The sequence below is a fragment of the Ambystoma mexicanum genome, chromosome 2p (genome assembly GCF_040938575.1).
Source record: "Ambystoma mexicanum isolate Mex_15411 chromosome 2p, UKY_AmexF1_1, whole genome shotgun sequence".
Taxonomy (NCBI): domain Eukaryota; kingdom Metazoa; phylum Chordata; class Amphibia; order Caudata; family Ambystomatidae; genus Ambystoma; species Ambystoma mexicanum.
The window spans coordinates 1,388,460,978-1,388,479,497 of record NC_090923.1 but is presented as its reverse complement, the minus strand read 5'-3'; the positions used below and the strand labels follow the sequence as shown (position 1 = coordinate 1,388,479,497).

Here is an 18,520-nt window from a genome sequence, read left to right as displayed (position 1 = left end):
CTCTACAAGAAAAACATACACAAGGAGGTTGTCTACTTCCTTTTATTTCCTCCCTCCTGCTTTCATCTTTGGTTTTAGGATCAGTTCTTCTGATTTCTACTTGGTCTTGTAGCATCCCTTCTTTAATTCTATACAACGCCCCTTGTTTATCTATTCCTTGAGGTTGAGGTCGATGGATAGGCTTATGATCCTTCCGTTCCTCCCTCCGATGGGCTGAGTGGAATTGTTTAGCTGCATCTGAGTGGCTTTGTGCAGTCTCAATGGTCGTGGCTAAGATAGGTCGTTTTAACTGTAGAACGGCTTTCTGCAAAAAAGGGGGTAAAGAATTAGTGAATTGGTCTAGGTTTAACATCACTGTCAGTTCTTCTAAGGATGTGTTATTAATCAACAGGGCCAGTGTTTTTGACACGTTCACACATTTCCAAGGGGGTTTCACTTGGGTTTAATCTAATGGCCCTCAACTTCTGCCGATAAAAATTGCAGGTTTGCCCCACTCTTTTTAATAGTCCCTCCTTGATGGATAGAAAGGTGGCACACTGTGAAAGATTAAGTAGTTGATAGGAGGTTTGTAGTTCTCCTTTCAACAAAGGGGTCAAATAGCATCTTTTGAGGTTCTCTTCCCATCATATTTGTTCAGCTAGGCGTTCGAAGTTCAAGAAAAAATGTCCTAAATCTTCACCTTCAAGATATGGTTGAAGTACCACCTGTGGTAGTAAAGGTCTCGCTTGCAATTCAATCAATTTAATTAAATTTTCTTGTAGTCTAGCTTCTGCCTGCATCTGATGGACCGCTAACTGGCAATTGGGTATGAAAAGAAAAGTTTGAAAGGAAGGGGTTCAGGGCACTAGGTCTAATAAAAGTAAAGACAGGTCAAACCTTCAGTACTATTCGATCCCACTGTTGTATATTATAATGTGAGAGAGGAAGGGTGTCCAATAACACTTGAGTGTTAAAGAACAGATCCTGTTGACCAGTTGGGACCCGAGGTTGGGTGAACAACACCTCTTTTAGTGTGGATACATGGTCAGAGTCAAGGATTTAAACAATTCTATTTTTTATTACCAGCATGGATTTAAATTTTTATCAGTTGAATCAAATTCCACCTCTGACACCATATGCAAGGAAGGCTGGTGTCAGCAGTGGGATACACTTCACTATTCTTTTCTCTTAACGTCCCTCAGACGGGTTCACTACCACCTTTCAATCATCTCTTCATTTGTAATGTTCAAAAGTCTCAATGTTTTTTTTAAACAATCTCACAATGTTCAAGTTAGGTACCCCTCATCCAGGCTCAGACCTCCCACAGCCCTTGCCATTTTTAAACAGAGACTTCCAAAGGATGATCATGTCTCACAGGGTCACTCTGTCAAGTGCAGGTTTCACAAAAACACAGTTTGCACAGCGTTTCTCTCAGCCGGGCGCAAACACCTGTTTCACAACTCCCTCAGTAGGGTTCACAATTTCACAATCATTCAAACTTCTTCAACATGTCGAGGACTTTCGATTGTACAAGGGGTTTGACTTGACCCTTGCATGCCCACCTTGACACCTCACGCCGGCCTTCCCTATGGCCTCTTGGTACTTTTCATCACTTTTATACTTTCACATTCTCTTTATTCAGGAGAGGGGTACAAGTGAGAGACCTTCCAACGAGCACCCATTTGGTGCCAGGTCACTCTATCTCTGGTACCAAGTTCGCTCACAACAAAGACCCCTGTCTATTTATCTTCTTAAAGTTGCCTCAACAACCTAGCGCCTAACACAGTCTGGTCAACTATCAGGTTTTTCTGAACTTGGCTGTGCTGAACTCTGTGTTTCTTTTGCAACTGGAGTCAAGGATGGTACCCCGATGGGAACCGCATTTCCCTGCCCTGGCTATCAGTGCAGGAGGGTTCCATGTACAGTTGACATCCGTCACACCATTCACCAGCTGCAATTCACGGCCTTATGTTTTCCTTTGTCGGAGGCTTTGCAGGTCTGGGTTGTAAAGGGCAAGGGCAACTCCCTCCTTGATGTCCTTGATGTCCTTTCAGGTCTCACTGCCTTTCTCCTCTGTTTGCCATCCTGGAATAGCTGTTTCCTTGTGCGTTCAGCCTTGCTCAGAGTGTGCTTTTGTGCTCCACCTGTTATCCCAATAGGGCAAGAGAAGGGAGTAAGGTGAGTGTAATTCTCGGCAATTGCCTTACTCTGCCTGGCTCTTGTGTTGGGACATGTCAGGTATACGACTCGGGTGTTAGTCCATTATCCTTCGTGGTAATCGGTCTGTGAGAAAGTGTTTGTGTCAAGAAAGGGGGTGGGGTTGAGTTTTTAGATATCCTACGGGTTCGTAATGAACCAGTGTATCCAACACTAGGCCCTTTAAGATGAGGTAGCAATACTTTGAGATGGATGGGGATGCAGAATATACTCAAACATCAAAAACCAGAGTTGGCAAAGTACGTCTGTTATCAATTGTCTAAAACAGGGAGTATAACGAACATCAATGAACATCCGCTCGATCTTCTCACTCAGTGAGTTTCATAAAAAACATAGCTTATATAGAAAAAACCCTGTCATCATTGACGTCAATCTACGTGGCAAACTACAAAAACCTACTTGGGAAAGTGATAGGCTTAAAGGGAACATCTAGGTACACGTTCCATACTTGTTCGGGAAAGTGATTGGGTCTCTAACATCAGGTGGGGCAACTAAGCCCTCATCTAGTGCAAGTCACTACGAACGTCATCAAATACACAACATCTTATTAGTTATATAAACTATAGGGCTCACTATTACGTGGCCCTCTACAATTGGCACCCTTGTACCCCTCTGTAATATTCCATACATGCTAGCAGCATGCAGGCTGGCACTAAGGTGCTAGTGGGCTGGTCATAACCAGAGCTTCCCACCTAATTAGCCTGCCATCTATCATCACTCTTGCCATCTGCCAGTCAATTCGCCTTTGAACATTGGCCTTGGAAATGTTCTCTGTGCCTGAGAATAAAAGGGAGTATAGGCATACTTTGTCTCTTGGTTTCGATACAGCTTAACTCAATATCTATTTTCATCCAACCATGTTACTAGAGACCATGTTTCAGAGCTTTTCTGTATTTGAAATACTATTAAATGATGAACCTCTGACATCTTCAATGTTCTTGCTCCTCACCTCAGACAGGAGTTTATTCTTTTCACATGTTTTGTAGCTAGTGCATGAATATCCAAGCTCACGGTGGCCTTGACTTCCTGGTGCTGGGCCAACCAAGCCTTTCTTGAATTCACCTCTGTCATTAAGTCGTTTTCCAACTGTGCCACACTGAAAAGCCTTTCTACTCAAGGGTCCAGACTCTGCTCAAGTGCGTTGTGGAACATCCATAGTCTATACATTCCTATGCATATATGTAGGCACATCGCCGCACTCTGTTCACTACGTAGCCAGCCTTATGAATACTCTATCTGCTTGTGTTACTGCATCTGTACAATTGTAAAATGATTTTTCATTTCCTTCATCGTTTCTGTAGCATGAGCATCTTCATCTCGAGCCCAAAATGTTGCTCATCTTTAACACCTGCTCCTTCGATCTAATAGAATGTTTATGGTCTTCAGCTTCTTTTCTGGATACGTCAGCTCTGCTTCGCATGACGTCATCAGTCTTCGTTCTCATTTATTTTCACACTTCATCTGGGATTTCATTCAAATGACCATCATATTGTTGTGAGTGCATATATGGCTTCCTCAATGGGTACCTCACTTACAGTATTCTTTTCGGTATAGGTATTTTCACTGGCACTGCACATGTCTCACAATCTGGATCCCAACATATAGGCATAATGGGGCAAAGCTTTGAGTGGGGGTACTTGGCTCCACCTCTACACTAAGGAAGGGGGTACTGCGTCTCACCCTTCGGTGTTCCACTTCCACTCCCCGAAGACCCCTCACCCAGGTGATCCTCCCACACTGGTCCACCCCCAGGAACTGGATCCAGTAGTGATGGCCGTGTCCTGGCCACCTGGATGACAGATCCGTGGGGACTAGTGAGTGAGACACCTTCAGGTTTCTCACAGTTTCCTGAGTCTTTCTGTATGACGGTGGGCTCATGCCACATGGGGATGTTTCCCCATACCACATTGGCAAGGAGGTGGTCGTCATTGCTGACATGGACCAGCTGGGTCATACAGCAGTGAAGGAATAGCAATGGCTCGCATTATAACTTCCTCTCTCGCTGTGGAGCTGGCCCGTACAGTGTTTTTGGGCGCCATTTTGCTGCACGTGGTGCGGGAGGTTGTGGTTCCATAAGGAGTGCTTTTGCCCAATTTCAGGCCGTGGGTGTTTTACTGCATTGTGGAGGTCTGAGATCCTCCACCCGTATTGAGGAAGGTGAGAGCTTGTGGATTGGAGGCAGGGAGGAGGAGCATGTGGCTCTGGTGTCCCTCTCTGGCACTCTACAGAATTGTTGTCCTGCAAGATTCAATCATATGTGCTGGTGGAGGAGTGTCCTGTGCTCTGTGACTTTTTTTTGGTTCCTGGGTGCAGCTGGGGAAGACCTACTCTCCAGGTTGTGCTCAATATTTACTTCAGCCCTTCTGTGTGGTGTCAAGGGGCAGGACTTGCTACAATAAAACGAGGAAAAACCCAGTGGTGCTGGACAGTCTGGTGCGTTCCTTTTGTTTGTTGTTTCCTCTGGCTCCAACATGCATTGCGCCCCCTAACAAGGAAGGGGGTTTGTGTTTGCCTACCAACATGGCAGATGAGGACCAGGCAGGTGGAGGGCCGGCAGCAGCTCCTCCAGCTGTGCAATGGGATGCCCGATTCAAATCCCGTGCCAACAAGGTGCGCTGGCCCCCATGCCTGAGTTTAACATCTCGGGGCACCATTGAGCCTGGGTCCATGCTGTAAATCCTGGCCGTCAAGAATGGACACCACGATTCGTCCTGCCAGGTCGGAAGAGGTGTGTGCTGTTGGATGTGGCCAAGGGGCGAGAGGGGCCCGTCAGATCCCTGCGCAGCAGATGGACAGAAACACCCGGGGGCCCGAGTCGTGTATGAAGTGCGGGTATGATCTGCCGCACCCTGCAGAGTGACCCGCAAAAGGCAAGGCTTGTGGACGGTGTGGCACAATGGACCATTTTGCCTGCATGTGCAGGGCACCATTGCTGGGGGATGTCTAGAGGAGGCTGATTCATGTTGGTTTCTTTCAAAACCAGCGTCTGTCGAATGTGGCACTCGTAGATCAGGAAGAGGATGCAGCCACCCAGGACCTCAAGGAAGAGGACGATGAAAACATAGGCTTCATCTCGAGTGTGAGTGTCCTGAAGACGTGGGGCAGGAGGCAGCCGAAGTGTATGGTACAGGTGGATGGGTCACCAGTACCACTGCTGGTGGACACAGGGGCCTCCGTCAATGTCATGGCCAGGGTACACTACGAGTCACTGAGAGAACCACCAATCCTACAACGTCTGAAGGTGAGGATTTTATATTCGGGGCGACAGGCCCATCCCGCTGGTGGGGGCGTTTGTGTCAAAGGTCGAGCATGGCGACACCTCCATCAAGGCATGCTTCTTCATGATGATGTAAGCACCAACCCCCTTCTGAGCTGTGCTGCTGCTGAGGCGCTAGGAATCGTCAACTTTGCCAACAGCCTATATGTGGAGGATGTGCAGGTAGTCCTTGAAAGGTTTGGAGTGCTGTAAACAGGGATTGGGCAGATGGTTGGAAAGCCCGTAAGGCTACACATAGACAAGTCCATTCAGTTGGTGGCCCTTAAGCACTGAAGGGTCCCTTTGTATCTGCGGGACCCAATGGACAAGGAGTTGGAGAACCTTGAAAACCTGGACATCATCAAGAAGGTGGTGGGCCTGATGCCCTGGGTCTTGCCCATTGTAAATGCCAGCAAACCCAAACAGCCGATCTCCATCAGGATTTGCGTTGATATGCAACTTCCGAACAAGGCCATCAAGAGGGAGAGGCACCTTACACGGACTATTGATGATCTCATTGCAGAGCTACAGCATGCAAGATTCTTCTCAATGATGGACTTGAGAGTGGGGTACCACCAGGTCATGTTGCTCCCAGAATCACGATATATTACGACCTTCATGACACACCGAGGTCTTCATCGATACAAGCGACTCAGTTTTGGTGTGTCGTCAGCTGCTGAAGTTTTTCAAACCCTGATACGGGGAGCCCTGGCAGATCAGGAAGGCGTCCTCAACATCAGTGATGATATCCTCGTATTCGCCAAGTCTGAGGTGGAGCACATGAAACAGCTGGTGAACTCTAGAACACATTCAGGCTCTGGGTTTGACACTACATCGAGAAAAGTGTGAGTTTCTTCACACAAGCATCGAGTTCTTCGGATTCGTGTTCAAAGAGGGAGGGTTGTCCCTGGATCCCCGCAAGGTCAGGGACATCATGGAAGTGAAGCCCCCAGAGAATGTAACAGAAGTTCATAGCTTCCTGGGGATGGTCACCTACTGTGGCCGTTTCATCAAGAACCTTGCCACAAGGTTGGAACCACTGAGATTTTTTGTTCATAATACTTTTCCCCCAGCCCCAAAACCACTATTCCCACTCCCAATCCCTTTTTTAATTTTTTTCCAAATGTATTATTTTGGACTCATTTTAATTGGATTAGTTATTTTGTGATTTGATATAATCACTGTATACCCAAAATCAGAGGTCGAACTGAATGGTTTTCACTTAAGCAATATTACATGGGAGGGGGGGCATTACTGGGCCAGATAATTCCTTGGGGCTGGGCATTGCCTGGCCCGGTAATGCCCCCTTGTCCGTGTAATATTGCTATTAGTACCCCGGCATGTTGTACCAGGGTACTAATAGTATTTCTTCCTTAGATGGCAAACGGCGTGGAAACGGTTGCGCAACTCGAGCATTTCTGTTTTTAAATGGCATAGTACCTTCTCCCTTTCCATGGCAGCCAGTCAGAGAAAACAAAGGAACTTCGCAGGACGTGGCACGCATCAGGAGCAGGGAAATCATTGTGGGGCTGGTAACAGGCCAACGAGCTCGCTTGTTACAATCTCATTGTCCCTTACTGGGTACTAATACCTTTTACAACCATTGTCACCATTCCAGGACTGTACTTTATGAGGTTAAAGCACACCTCTTAATTTTTCTTTAAAGCTAATCATTTCCTGCTCAGCTACCAGATTTAGGTGGTTCCCCCTTTGTTGCCAATTAGCACCAGGGGAAGAGCCGCCAGCCAATCAGCTGGCTGGGAATGCATTCTATACTGTATGGAAAACTCAGTGTTCCATGAAGGCCACCGACTCCTCTCCCACAGGCAGCCATTTTTGTCTTGCTATGTTGGCCTCTGCTACCCCTCTGCTATCCCGAAGCCTCGACACATGCTCCCACTCCCCACCTGCCCCTGCCTCCGGGCCTCGTCTTCATCACGCAACCCAGCTCCCAGCCACCACTTATCTGGCATCCATTCCCTCATCACTGCTGCCATGAACCTAAAAAAGGGACTCTGTTTCTCTGTCCATGACTGCCACTTTTGAGTGCTAGACGTGAAGCCAAAGTTCTCTGCTTGCGTAGGCGGGGTGCTAATAGCTATATGGATCCCAGAGAGGGGTACTGCCATCTATTAACGACCCAGGACCCATCTTAAATACCTTGCTTCACTTGGGCCGAAGAGCCATTAACAGGCAGTAACATTGTCCTCGAAGGCGTATATTGAGTATTACACCCACCTTCCCTTACCACGTGTATTGCTGCATGCTCCAGCACCCCCCCTCCACGTGCCCTCCCCACTTCCAATGGGGTCGCTGTTCCACTACTTTTTCTGTCACACTTCTACATCCGCACAAATGCATCTTTAAAACTAAAAGCCTGACAACGGATCAGAAATGCTCCATCAAAAATGGTCCCCTTATTGATGCCCCCATTTCTTCAAATGACAGAGACCATATGGTAGAGGCATTACATTTTCCTCAGCTATACATACAATTGAGGGGGCGGATGTGTGCTTATGCAACACCAGTTAAGGTGATCGGAATTGTTATGGGAGTCAGAGGACTTGTATGAGGGGACACAGCTTGGTAAATGCATGGAACATCTTTCCAGCAGGGGTGGTGGGAACACATTCAGCATCAGCAGTCAGAAAGGCCGAGACACCCACATAACAAGGAAAGCGTGGGAGAAAAGACAGAGCTGGAGACTATGTAAGGACCACAGAGTAATATCAGCCAATAAAAAGTGCAGGGGAGATGGGCTTGCCTATCCGCTTCTTCCATTCAATTCTTGGTCTGCCTGCAAAACCCTCACCAGTCTTCTTAGACAGGAGACCACATATTATTTGGGGAGAAGCCGCCACCAAGGCACCGCTCCTTGTGGGTCCCAATGTTCAGAATCCGTTTTTCATCAGAACGATTTAGTAGCTTAATGAAGAGATGGCCATGTGCATACAAATATTGTGAGGTTGCCATGCACTTACTGTGATGTTGCCAAGCCACAAAGGTTAATGCCAAAAGATTGCATTTTATTTCAGAGCTAAAGTACTTCGAGACAAAGAACCAGTTAGGATGCTCATGATAAGGCTGGGCGTGTGGTATAGCTCCTATTATTGTATTTTATTTAAATGTTATTAGCTATTTTTGCATTTTACAACATTCTACAGATACAATATACATTCAACATGTCTTAATAAGCCCAATCCCTCTCCCCATAAAGAAAGTATATACAAAGCTAGCACATATCCAGGATTCTACTCCATCTCTTTTCAAAAAAGGTTATTGACTTCTTTCGATGATAAATCAATCTTTCCATGTCAGCCAATTGCAACATTTCATCCATCCAAACAAGATTGTGAATGAGGTTTTCATATTGGATTTCCCCAAACACAGGATGTAGCCCTACTCAAAGGCATGAGGCGGAACGCCACAGTGGTCTGCATGGCGGAGACGGAGTTCTTGGTGGTCGACCGGGAGGAATTCTTCAGGAACAAACTGGACCTGGAATTAAAGAAAGAGCTTGAGTACAGATTCCGCTTTTTCAGGTGTGGTAGTATGCATGCATGTATGTGAGGGTATAATACCATGGGTCTGCTATGAGTTCTAGTGCCTGCATTTGCAAATGTGTATCCAGCAATAACCATGCATCACTACTCCTAAATTCATGCCAATAGATGGCACACCCTGCTACGGTTCAACACAATCGTGGTCAGTTTACGTGCGGCAGATCCAGGCCTGTGTCAAGACGTGTGGGAGTCCATTCAGGTGATAGTAGAGGGTCTCCCTTACTTAGAGTGGAATACAGTATGAGGCACCAGTGGGGTTCGTGCATGATAATGGAGACAAAGAAATACAGCCAGGGTTAATAGTTAATAGCTGCTGATTATCACGATACGGCCAACCAGCAGGGAGCTGAAACACAAAATGCCCACTGAAATGCTATAATTCTTTCTCAGCAATTGACTGATGTTTAGGAGCCGGTGTTAAAAGGCAACGAGGTGATAACACGTCTGCATTCCCCCAAAAGAAGTGGTGGCCAGATTTGCTACAGCAAATGCAGTTTGTAAGGCGAGCGCTGCAAAGCACACATTTAAAGTCCCAGAACGAAAGTAATATAGAAAGGAATATATTGTCGTGTTATAAAACTGCTGACTGGGAACATGGTGGCAGTTGCTGGGGGCCCCTTTTAACTGAAAAAGTTTAAGGGCCCTGACGCCGTCTATGGGCAGATCAGAGAAAGTGGCAGTGAAGTGTTGGTAAATGTGACGATACATTTATCACCACTTTTTCGGGTGTGATGGGTTTTCTTTCATTTGGCAGCGGAGCTATGGCACAGATTGGGCTTGACATTTGTGTCTATGCTTTCCCGACTATGGATGAAAAATCTGCCTGCATTACTTGCAGCTTGCGCTTTTTATGGTGCAGTAATGCAGCAGACTCTAAGGAATCTGCATGCTTAAAGCACAGGCTAAAACCAGGCAGATTCCGTAGGAAGTGATGGTAAATGCCACCTGCAAAAAGTCATCTGCAGGCGGCATTTACACTTTTTCAAACACAGATTGGAAAAGCAAGGTGTAAAGGCGATTTTCCCTGTTTTTTTACACTTTATACCACTATATTTCCATTTGCCTGGAGGGGACCTTTTGCACGGAAGTTGTCCCTTCAGCGTAATTTACTCCCTAAATTAACATTACCCTAATTTGGACTGTAACTATGAGGGGTCCTCTGATTCGATGCTGGGAAAAAGGCTTCAACGCAGTGGCAAATTTAAGGCCAAAGCCCCATTGGCCACAATGGTGAAAGGGCCCCCAGGTATGCTGTGTGTAAAGATTGGAAACTTGATTGGGTCAGTGCATGGGGTTGTCAGTGTGTTGGGCTGCATGGGTGCAACATTGATGCCTTTTTAATGGGAAAATGTTTCCGTGTGTTCTTTTTTAAAGTTTCCACTTTTCTGTTGCTAGGCTTTAGTATCTGGGGATTTTATATGTTGCCCAATCATCAGGAATGTCTGCAGAAATCATTGCTGGAGGTTGGGGGAGGAGGGTACAAACAAAACCAGGAGGGGTTTTGAATGGGGCATACTGAACTGATTTTAGCAGTTGAGGAAAATAAGGCCTAGTGAGATAAAGTGATTTGTTCGGCTCACATGATTTGGTCAAGTGGGATTTGAGCTCAGGAATATCCTGGATCCGTAGACAGTCATTATATAATCTCTTGCATGCTATATGTAAATGTAGACTAACAACAACCAAAAAAGTGATGGGTGGAAGTTCTTGAATAAATCTCAACCACTGGCACTGCTGCTGACAACCTTCCCACCACCGTTTTTTAGCCCGTCAGCACCATTGCAAAAGGGGTCCAGCCACATGCAAATCAGTCAGGTACTGCCACCAATGGTAGCAGCCCAGTCCAAACTGCTAGGTCAGGCCCCCTCTGCATGGATGCAAGCAACTCCAGACATGGGTCGGCCTTGTTGGACCGCCTCAGTGAGGTGCAGCTCGGTTCTCTATGGCGCAGCGAGCAAGGGACCCACGTCTAGGCATACCCTCTCTCAAATAGGGAGACAAACTACAACCAAAAAGTGATAGGTGGAAGGTCTTGAATAAATCTCAACCACTGGCACTGCTCTGGGCAACCTTCCACACCAGCATGTTTTAGCCCGTCTGCGCCATTGCAAAAATGTGATCATTGTGTAGAATCCTTCAATTCTCCTACCTTACATCCGAGAGTGGGAATGCAAACTGTATTAATAAAAATTCAAAGAGATGTAAATCAGAACAACCTTCATCTCTGATATAATTTAAAAACACAAATGCATTCCTAAGTTACCTAAACATTTAATTATCCCATCTAAAATATAAGGAGAAAGGAGGACCTGAATTTTGGTAGATAAAACCGACTGTTACAAAATGTAATTGGTTTCAGGTCTACCCGACCATTCATCACAATGCTACGATTATTTTAGTGATTACATTTTTGGGTTTTACATGCATCCATTAGCTTTCTATTCAATGCTGAAAGTGACAAAATGTTGACTTCATCCTATAGAGGGCACCATTCATCTCCTGCATACTCCTTTTCCATGATATGAACAACATGTCAGTGCAAGGTTTCTTCTGTTTTCGCATAGTAATCAAACACCTCTCCCTTGACCTGGGCCTAATGGGTTTTATAAGGCCTGGAATTTGATGGATGGTGACAATCCCTTTTGAAGCTCAAAGCCCAAATCCATTAAGTGACGTCTGACAGTGGGTTGTTCATGGTGCTTTCTCAATAGAAACCAGCCTTTGCTTTGCTATCTCAATGCCCCATGTTTTGTTATTCTGAAGTCCTGGGCAGGAGGTTTAGAAAGGGGGACTCTCTGAACAGTTTCTAGTTCCCCTTATGCAACCACAGAAATATGTCTGGGCCAGAATTCACAGTGCATTTTTTCATTGACAAGAGAGTGATTAAATAACAGGTACAATTTATCAGCGGCATGTTAAGAAATCCAGTTCCATTTGAGCTTCAAAGTTGCGAAAATAAGGGTTTTGGGACCCAGTCTGGGTTCTTATGTTGATAACATATTCCAGGTGCTTGGGACTTAGAACATAACACTCAGATGATTTCAATACACATTCTGTGGCTTTCTGTATTCCTTGGAATGTTGAAAAATCCTATCTTTTAATTGCGGCAGCACTCCAAAGTTTGCCCCTTGTCTTTAGTATTTACAGTGAACTGTATTGAAAATTAACTTCTAAATGGTCGCAGCTGATACATTTCTGCTGCTTTGTTGATCAACATTTTCTCAGGTGCACGCACATTATTTACACTTTGCAATGGCATCCAAATTAAACACGGCAGTGAGAAGTATGTGAAACTCAATGGGAAGTATACTTTTGCGGATAGAGCTTCTCTCGCTCTTTCAGAAAGGTTTGTTCAGTTCACTTTATTTTAGACCATCATCCTTTATCCCAAAGTTCTCACATGTTGCATATGATGAGATGATAATCAACCCTACATTAGCAAATGATGAGTCTGCTCCTTAGCGACCTGCTAGCTGTCTGAGGTTTAGCCGGGCTGACTCGACTGCCGACTCGTTTTCATATTGTCATTGAGGCACGTTTAGTTTTTGGAGACTTGACAACTTTGCAAATTAGCCTCAGGTGCAAACACTGCTAATTTCGTTTGTATTTGTTGATAAAGTGCTTTCACCAAAGTGCTGTACAGACACAGAAAAATGGTCCAATAATAATTTGAATGTGACACAGGGAATCAATCAGAAATATCAAGAGGTAAGATAGTGAAGATAAGTAATGAACTTCAACACAGTGAAATAAGAAAAGAGTTAGTGAAGTTCAGGCAACGTTCAGTCTGCGGCAGTCCGCGGCAGGCTGTGGTTGGCTGTGCATTGAAGTATTGTTATTTTGTCGCTGTAGCCATCCATCTGATGTGTTATCGCCTCAACAGAACAGTGGGCACGCAGGAGCATCGTAAGGGTACTGCAGCGCAAGAGCTTACCCGTGGATTATTCCAACGAGAAACTTTAAATCATAACATTGTTATTTTGTAGCCACCTGGTGGTAAAAGCCAGCATGCCAGTATAGAAAACAGGCAAGCAATACATCTCTGGTGTGTGCACGATTAGCCTGCATCTTTGCCCCCTTCAAAAACAGCAAATGCAGCAAGCGGGTGGAGTCTACAATAGGCTAAAATACCCGGAAAGTTAAGAACTAGAATTTCCGACTACAACTTAGTCTATATAGAAAGACCAAGACCGTAAGTGAAGGAAAGGGGAAAAGTTCTGAACAAGTTTATCAGGCAATGACCTCTCCACGCTGTGAAGTGGCGCACAGCAAAGAGCCTCAGAAAATGACAGCTTTCTTTTCACGGGGGCGGGGGGGGAGCTGGGGGCGGAGACAAAGGAAGTCGAACTGTCAATACTACTAGAGGAGCCTCGACAGGAGCAGCCAGAAAATAAAAATACAGAGGAGCATCCAGATCCCACAATGTCTACGATTGACAACAGTATCTCTCTGCTCCAGTTATGCTACTCCTTACAGAAACCAATAGCTAATGAAGTGGGACCGAGTAGCAATGGAGCAGGCGGTGACAGAAGTAAAGGAAGCTCTGTAAGGGGAATGGGGAAAAACCTATGCCGGAACTGCAACCTCCCATGCCCTCAATTAACACCCACAGGTTATCTGCATCTCAGTTGCTTTGTATAGAGGACAAAGGCAATGAAGATGCCAGTGTCTTGATTGATAACATAGCCACTCATGACGCGGTATACGCCCAACTCACTGCGATGCAGCTCGCGATGAAAGTACAGCTCAAAATGAGCGGGAAGATTCTGGAGGAGGTCACTCGACTTAAAGTGGAACGAGTTAATCTGGGTGACACTGTTGACGAAGGGGAAGAAAGGAGGGATGCACCACTGCCCCCCCCCCTGCACTGGAAGCAAGTGGTGGAGGGACCCAAGTCTCCTGAATTAAACACAGTCGTAGAAGAGTTGAATGATAGCATCTATAACGTGGACTTGAACGACACTTCGTCCATTTTCCTCACCAGAAAGCAAAGACGTCAAATGAAGCGACGGAACAATAAAATAAAACAAGCCAAAAAGGCCCCTGAAGTAAAAGAGAAGAAGCCTAACCAAAATGTAGATTAAAAAGTGACAGAAGTGAACACTGATAACAAAAAGCCCGGCAAAAATGCAAAGAAAAAGGAAAAAAAAGAAAAACAGACAGGGGTGTGTGCTAACAAGTTGGTTATTAAACGAAAATACGAACAAATCCGCCCCTGAGGATACTATACTGAGCAACAGCAAGCAACAGGACCATGACTCTACAGAATGCTGATCTAATGAGTAATAGCGCGAGTAGGGAGTAATACTCAGCCAGAGCTTGGCAATGATGAAGTATCAATTGTGCATCCAGTAATAGCGCGAGTAGGGAGTAATACTCTCCAGTAATAGCGCGAGTAGGGAGTAATACTCAGCCAGAGCATGGCAATGATGAAGTATCAATTGTGCATCCAGTAATAGTGCGAGTAGGGAGTAATACTCAGCCAGAGCTTGGTAATGATGAAGTATCAATTGTGCATCCAGCAATAGCGCGAGTAGGGAGTAATACTCAGCGAGAGCTTGGTAATGATGAAGTATCAATTGTGCATCCAGCAATAGCGCGAGTAGGGAGTAATACTCAGCGAGAGCTTGGTAATGATGAAGTATCAATTGTGCATCCAGTAATAGCGCGAGTAGGGAGTAATACTCAGCCAGAGCTTGGTAATGATGAAGTATCAATTGTGCATCCAGTAATAGCGCGAGTAGGGAGTAATACTCAGCCAGAGCTTGGCAATGATGAAGTATCAATTGTGCATCCAGTAATAGCGCGAGTAGGGAGTAATACTCAGCGAGAGCTTGGCAATGATGAAGTATCAATTGTGCATCCAGTAATAGCACGAGTAGGGAGTAATACTCAACGAGAGCTTGGCAATGATGAAGTATCAATTGTGCATCCAGTAATAGCGCGAGTAGGGAGTAATACTCAGCGAGAGCATGGCAATGATGAAGTATCAATTGTGCATCCAGTAATAGCGCGAGTAGGGAGTAATACTCAGCCAGAGCTTGGTAATGATGAAGTATCAATTGTGAATCCAGTAATAGCGCAAGTAGGGAGTAATACTCAGCGAGAGCTTGGTAATGATGAAGTATCAATTGTGCATCCAGTAATAGCGCGAGTAGGGAGTAATACTCAGCGAGAGCTTGGTAATGATGAAGTATCAATTGAGAATCCAGTAATAGCGCGAGTAGGGAGTAATACTCAGCCAGAGCTTGGTAATGATGAAGTTCAGCTAGTCACTGGGAAAAAGAGGAAACAAACATTGGCCAATTGGTCATTACCGTGAAAGGTTTGGCGCAGATGGCAACGAAGAAACATACTCATATTAACAAAGCCGATTTCACGGGAATCCTGCGAAGAATATACACCCTGCGCATTTTGGATCCTTAAGACTTTGAATTTATTGAGCCGGCCACCAACTCAAAATGAATAATGTGCCGAGTGCACTGCGTTACATGCAAGGTGGCTGACATGATTGGAGGCCAATGTAGTAGGTTTCAGGACCGGGGGTTTCAATAAGATCCAATTGAAGAGATGGAGATGCCAGCATGTAGTTCGACAGCAGCCCTGGATGATCTACTGGACTTGGCAAAAACAGCCCGTGCAATATCAACAAATAAAGGAGGTGTGGGGTCAATGCAAGAGAAGGTGGTCGATATCTAGACATGGTTGATAGGCTCCACTACAACGAAAAACACAGGGAAGAATTTAAAATGGTCCATCCTTAAGGGAAATACCTGGGGTTTCTCACATGTATTGAGCGAGGAGGGTTCAGTAAAAGATCTATTATATAATGATGTATTTGTACTACAGGAAAGCGGCTTATGGATACTATTAGTATAGACAGGTATCACATTTTCCAAATAATGGCCAAAAAGGTCGCCGTTATGGGGGCCTGATAATAGGTGTTAAATGTAACATAAATGCAACTAGTGTCATGACTCGTCTGGAGCGGCACTCCTTTTGGCACCGTTGGAGACATAGAATCGCTGTAACTGCTGTCCCTTTTAAGATGGCAGCCGATGTATCGTGTGACGGTGCAGTTGCTGCTCAGTGCGCGTCTTACGCGATGCCCGTTTCGAGCCCAGAGAGGATTAAGGATTCCGGTTGTCAAGGGGACGCTGCATCGCTACTTTCCTATAGACACATCGTAAATTTGCCCTACCTTACATTCCGGTTCTGCGTACTCTTTCCCTTTTCCTTGCTACTAGCACTTCTCTCATCTATTGATATGCTTTCCGCTTCAGCAGGCAACCTCCTATGCTTCGTGCTTGACGCCCCCACCAGACAGACTTGCAGTTCCTCCCCAGTAACTCTTTAGTGGTAGGTCACAAACTCCTCCTAAGATGGCTCCTTTCTGACATCCTGCCTGATAGGCTTCCTCTCAAATCTGCATTCCTCTTTAGTAAGTACCAGCGTTTCCTGGGGTGCCCGGAGTTCTGAAGCAACCATAGCGGGCATCGAGAAAGATTGACCACCCGCATCCTGCTTCTGCTACCTGCTTAAAACCACTGTGCAGGATCTGCCCAGTTCAGCTCCGCCCTCTCAACCTGAATTAGGGTTTTATTCCCCGGAGGGTTTCCCTGCGGCTACAACAGTTCTCTTTTCGTCCTGTTGAGAGAGAGCTAGCTGGGATGAAAGGGACACTATTTCTACCGGCCTTACAGCAGTTGCATCTTGCAGGTTAGTCTTACATCTGTGAATCTTGATCGTGATAATTTGAGTGGAGAATAGTAACGAATCCCCGAATCTACTACTATTAAAAGTCAGCTTTCCGAAAAGTCACGTGCCCAGGGCTGTTATTAATGTGTATGATCCCCTGGGGAACAAGCAAACGCTTAGTATAATGGAAAATCTATCAGAAACACTTGGTAAGATACTTGCGGATGGGTCCATTGATCATCTCCTTATTGGCGGAGACTTTAATGCGAGATGTAGATGTCATGAAGAATGTATGGCGACAGACTGTCAGCAGTACCTGTAGAATGAAGCAGAAGACTGAAAAGGAGAAAGGTATGCCATGGTGTGATTTCTGGCTGAACTGGGGTTGTGTAATGTTGAATGGGTGCACTAAGGACGATTGCCTTGGCCAAAAAACCTGGGAAAGTGGTTCCAAGACTGCCACTCTCGATTATTTCTTTGCAAGTACTTCTTCCATTGCAAACATTAGAGAACTTAGAGTCTCAGAAACAGCATTTAGCGATCACGCTGCTTTGACGATAAAGTTGGGAGATTTTGAGCCCCCCCCCCATGAACCGAGATCAATAGGTGACCTAGAGGTTAACCCTAGTGGCAACAGGATCCAAAGGATGCAGAAGAACATAGATAAGGCGGGCAGGTATATACTAGTGTGCAAAGGGCGGTCACTGATCCAATTGCAGGCTATGTCAGTGGACAAAATTGAGTTATGGCTGAAAAACTGGACAGCCGACCTAGCGTTGCAAAAGGGCTATAATGTTCTTCGGGCGAACAATAACCATAAACATCACTACAATTGAGAAATAAGGAAAGCAAAAGGAGATATGAGAGGGGCCGTGAGGAGGATTCAGGGTACAACCCCGGACCTGCAGAGTTATTATAAAGAAGTAAGGGCCATTAAAAACAAGTACTGCAGGTGGGTTAAATGGTGGCATAGTTCCCACAAGAATGCGCAGTGGCAAAATGTATCATCTGCCACCTTAGCTAAAGATACGGGTAAGATGTTTAAAATCTTACGTAGCACAAAAAGAGACAAAATAATGCAGGTCACGAACATCATTGCGGCCCAAGAATGGGCTAATTACATTGGACGTACCTTTAGTGTTCCCCATAGTGCTCTCCATAAGGGCCCCGTTAATAAGCAAAGTATTGGCAATTACATTGATAGAGATATAATTATATAAAAGGATCCAGAGATTTAAAGATTCTAGTGTGGCAGGACCAAATGGTCTTGCAAATGTGGTCCTAATAAAAGGACCCGTAAACCTGGTCAGAGATTTTGTGCTTGCTTTTCACTAAAGTCTGTGCAGAGGGTAAAATACCAGCTTCCTGGAAAAAGTCCTTGTTAATCCCTATTTTTAAGAAAGGAGTCCAAAGTGACCCAGCAAACGTTTGATTTCTTGCTAAGCTGGATGTCACTGGGAACATTTTTGCATCCATGGTGCTGGAAGAATCGACAAATTGGGAAAATTCTAACAATATAATAAATAAGTTTCAAATGGGTTTTCAACTTGGCTCAGGTACTTCTGACTGTATTTGGTTGATGGACTCTGATTATGGAAACTAAGATTAAAGGAAATCCATATCTTTACGCTGCTATGGTGGATTTTAAAGCTGCCTTTGACACGGTGGATAGGGACAGGTTATGGGCTCAAATGCGAGGACTCGGCTGTCTGGACTTGCTACTGCACGCAGTACAGGGGTTCTATGAGAACACCACACCACAGTACAGTCAGATTGGACAGCAGTGGTGGTATCAGCCCCCCCATGT

General features: G+C 45.4%; 1 protein-coding gene across 4 annotated transcripts in view; it reads left to right on the top strand.

The window, feature by feature from the left end:
* LOC138567526 (cyclic nucleotide-binding domain-containing protein 2-like) overlaps positions 1-18,520 on the top strand; it is a 304,324-nt gene that overhangs the window by 186,261 nt on the left and 99,543 nt on the right. For all 4 annotated transcript variants that reach the window (XM_069645804.1, XM_069645801.1, XM_069645803.1 and 1 more), the window contains one exon: positions 8,843-8,994. In XM_069645804.1, the coding sequence (XP_069501905.1) occupies positions 8,843-8,994 (152 nt within the window). The remainder of the gene's footprint in view (positions 1-8,842; positions 8,995-18,520) is intronic.